This window comes from Microtus ochrogaster, linkage group LG7_11, assembly GCF_000317375.1.
Source record: "Microtus ochrogaster isolate Prairie Vole_2 linkage group LG7_11, MicOch1.0, whole genome shotgun sequence".
Classification (NCBI taxonomy): domain Eukaryota; kingdom Metazoa; phylum Chordata; class Mammalia; order Rodentia; family Cricetidae; genus Microtus; species Microtus ochrogaster.
The window spans coordinates 9,675,982-9,678,119 of record NC_022032.1 but is presented as its reverse complement, the minus strand read 5'-3'; the positions used below and the strand labels follow the sequence as shown (position 1 = coordinate 9,678,119).

At 42.4% G+C, this 2,138-nt stretch overlaps 1 protein-coding gene across 5 annotated transcripts in view; it reads right to left on the bottom strand.

Moving 5' to 3' along the window:
- Positions 1-2,138, bottom strand: part of Gtf2e2 (general transcription factor IIE subunit 2) — a 61,600-nt gene that overhangs the window by 55,226 nt on the left and 4,236 nt on the right. For all 5 annotated transcript variants that reach the window (XR_001229288.2, XR_003378298.1, XR_001229290.2 and 2 more), the window contains exon 2: positions 1,085-1,254. Coding sequence is in view for 2 of the 5 variants with exons in the window: in XM_013352031.2 (XP_013207485.1) it covers positions 1,085-1,250 (166 nt within the window). In the remaining 3 variants the exon portion in view is untranslated. The remainder of the gene's footprint in view (positions 1-1,084; positions 1,255-2,138) is intronic.

Sequence of the window (2,138 nt, the reverse complement as noted above, 5' to 3'; positions counted from 1 at the left end):
TTGTGAGCCACCATGTGGTTGCTGGGAATTGAACTCAGGACCTTTGGTAGAGCAGGCAATGCTCTTAACCACTGAGCCATCTCTCCAGCCCCAGGACTTAAATTTCATCCTTTATATTTAATGATGAATCTAAAACTCATTAAGAATATTAAACTTACTGGGTTATGTAATAGCACAAGTCTTAAATCTCAGCACTCAGGAGGCAGAGGCAGGCATCTCTGTGGGATTATCTACATAGAAGTTCCAGAGCAGCCAGAGCTCCACAGACACCCTGTCTCAAAAATAAACTGAACCTGAGAAATACAAATCAAAAAAACTCTGAGATTCTATCCTACACCTGTAAGAATAACCAAGATCAAAAACACTGATAACAATTTATACTGGAGAGCTGGAGGGAGTGCTAATTGGTACAGCCCCTGTAGATATCAGTACGGCAATTTCTCAGGAAATTAGTAAACAGCCTTCCTCAAGACCCAGCAATACCACTTTTGGGTATATACCCAAAGGATGCTCAATCGTACCACAAGAACATGTGCTCAATTATGTTCATAGCTGCTTTGTTTGTCATAGCCAGAATCTGGAAACAACCTAAATGCCCCCGACCGAAGAATGGATAAGGAAAATGTGGTACATTTACATAATGGAGTACTACACAGCAGAAAAAAAACCGACATCTTGAAATTTGCTGGCAAAATCTAGAAATCATATTGAGTGTGGTAACCCAGACCCAGAAAGACAAATATCATGTACTCACTCATAAGTGGCTTTCAGACATAAAGCAAAGAAAACCAGCCTACATTCACAATCCCAGAGAACTTAGACAACAACAAGGACCCTAAGATATACTGGATCTAATCTACATGGGAAGTAGAAAAAGACAAAATCTCCTGAGTAAATCGGGAGCATGAGGACCACGGGAGAGGGTTGAAGGGAAGGGGAGAAGAAGGGAGGGGAGCAGAGAAAAATGCATAGCTCAATAAAGTCAACTAAAAAAAGGATTAAAATAAACAGACAAATGAACTTAACTTGCTACTACTAGTTACCTGAAAAATGAAACCAACAATCCTAAGACAATTCTACTCACCTGCATTTTGTTTAGAGCCTGATGTCCCTCCATGTTCAACTTTTGCTTTCTTCTTCTTGGATGAGGCAGAGGGCAACTCAGAAGGCACAGAACGTTTTTCTACCACAGGGGTGGAAAGAGCTCTTTTTTTGAAGAGCTCTCGGTCTCTCAACAGGCTTGGATCCATAATGCTATAAAAACAAACACATCTTTAATATAAATTCCGAAGACTCAAACCTGCATGCCAAGTCTACAGACCTTGGCAAGTTAGTCCCTACAAAATGATCTTTTATTTAATTTGCTAACATTTATATTTGCTCACTTACTTTTTTCAAAAAAAAATGATGCACTAGGCAGTAGTGAGGTCAGTAAAACATGACTATTCTCCAAAGCCCTGCAGTTATGCTGCCCAAGATAGCGGTTAACTATGACCTACAGGTGACACGTGCTAGTTAGACCTCGCTTAAGTATATCAAGACTGCAGGCCTGGGGATGTAGCTGTTGGTTCAGTGTTAGCCTAGCACACACACAAGGTCCTGAGTTAAATCCAGTTTTTCTGGTTGTTTGGTTTTTTGTTTTTGTTTTTGATTTTCGAGACAGGGTTTCTCTGTAGTTTTTGGAGCCTGTCCTGGAACTAGTTCTTATAGACCAGGTTGGCCTGGAACTCACAGAGATCCGCCTGCCTCTGCCTCCCGAGTACAGGAACTAAAGGCATGCGACACCATAGCCAGCTTTAACAATGGATGTAGTGATGCAGGTCAGTAACCCCAACACTCTTGAGGTGGACAGGAAGTTCAAGGTCATTCTCAGCTGGATAGCCCAAGGCCAGCATGGGCTAACACCAGGTCTCCAAAACAGGCTCACTCGCACACAAACTTTACGACCTGACACCTAAAGAACCCCGTAAGTGCAAAGGAGATGCCCTGTATTAATTGCATGTGTGAGTAGTATTTTTAGATCTTATTTTTAATAATATATTTCACGGCTGGGCGGTGGTGGCGCACGCCTTTAATCCCAGCACTCGGGAGGCAGAGGCAGGCGGATCTCTGTGAGTTCGAGACCAGCCTGGTCTACA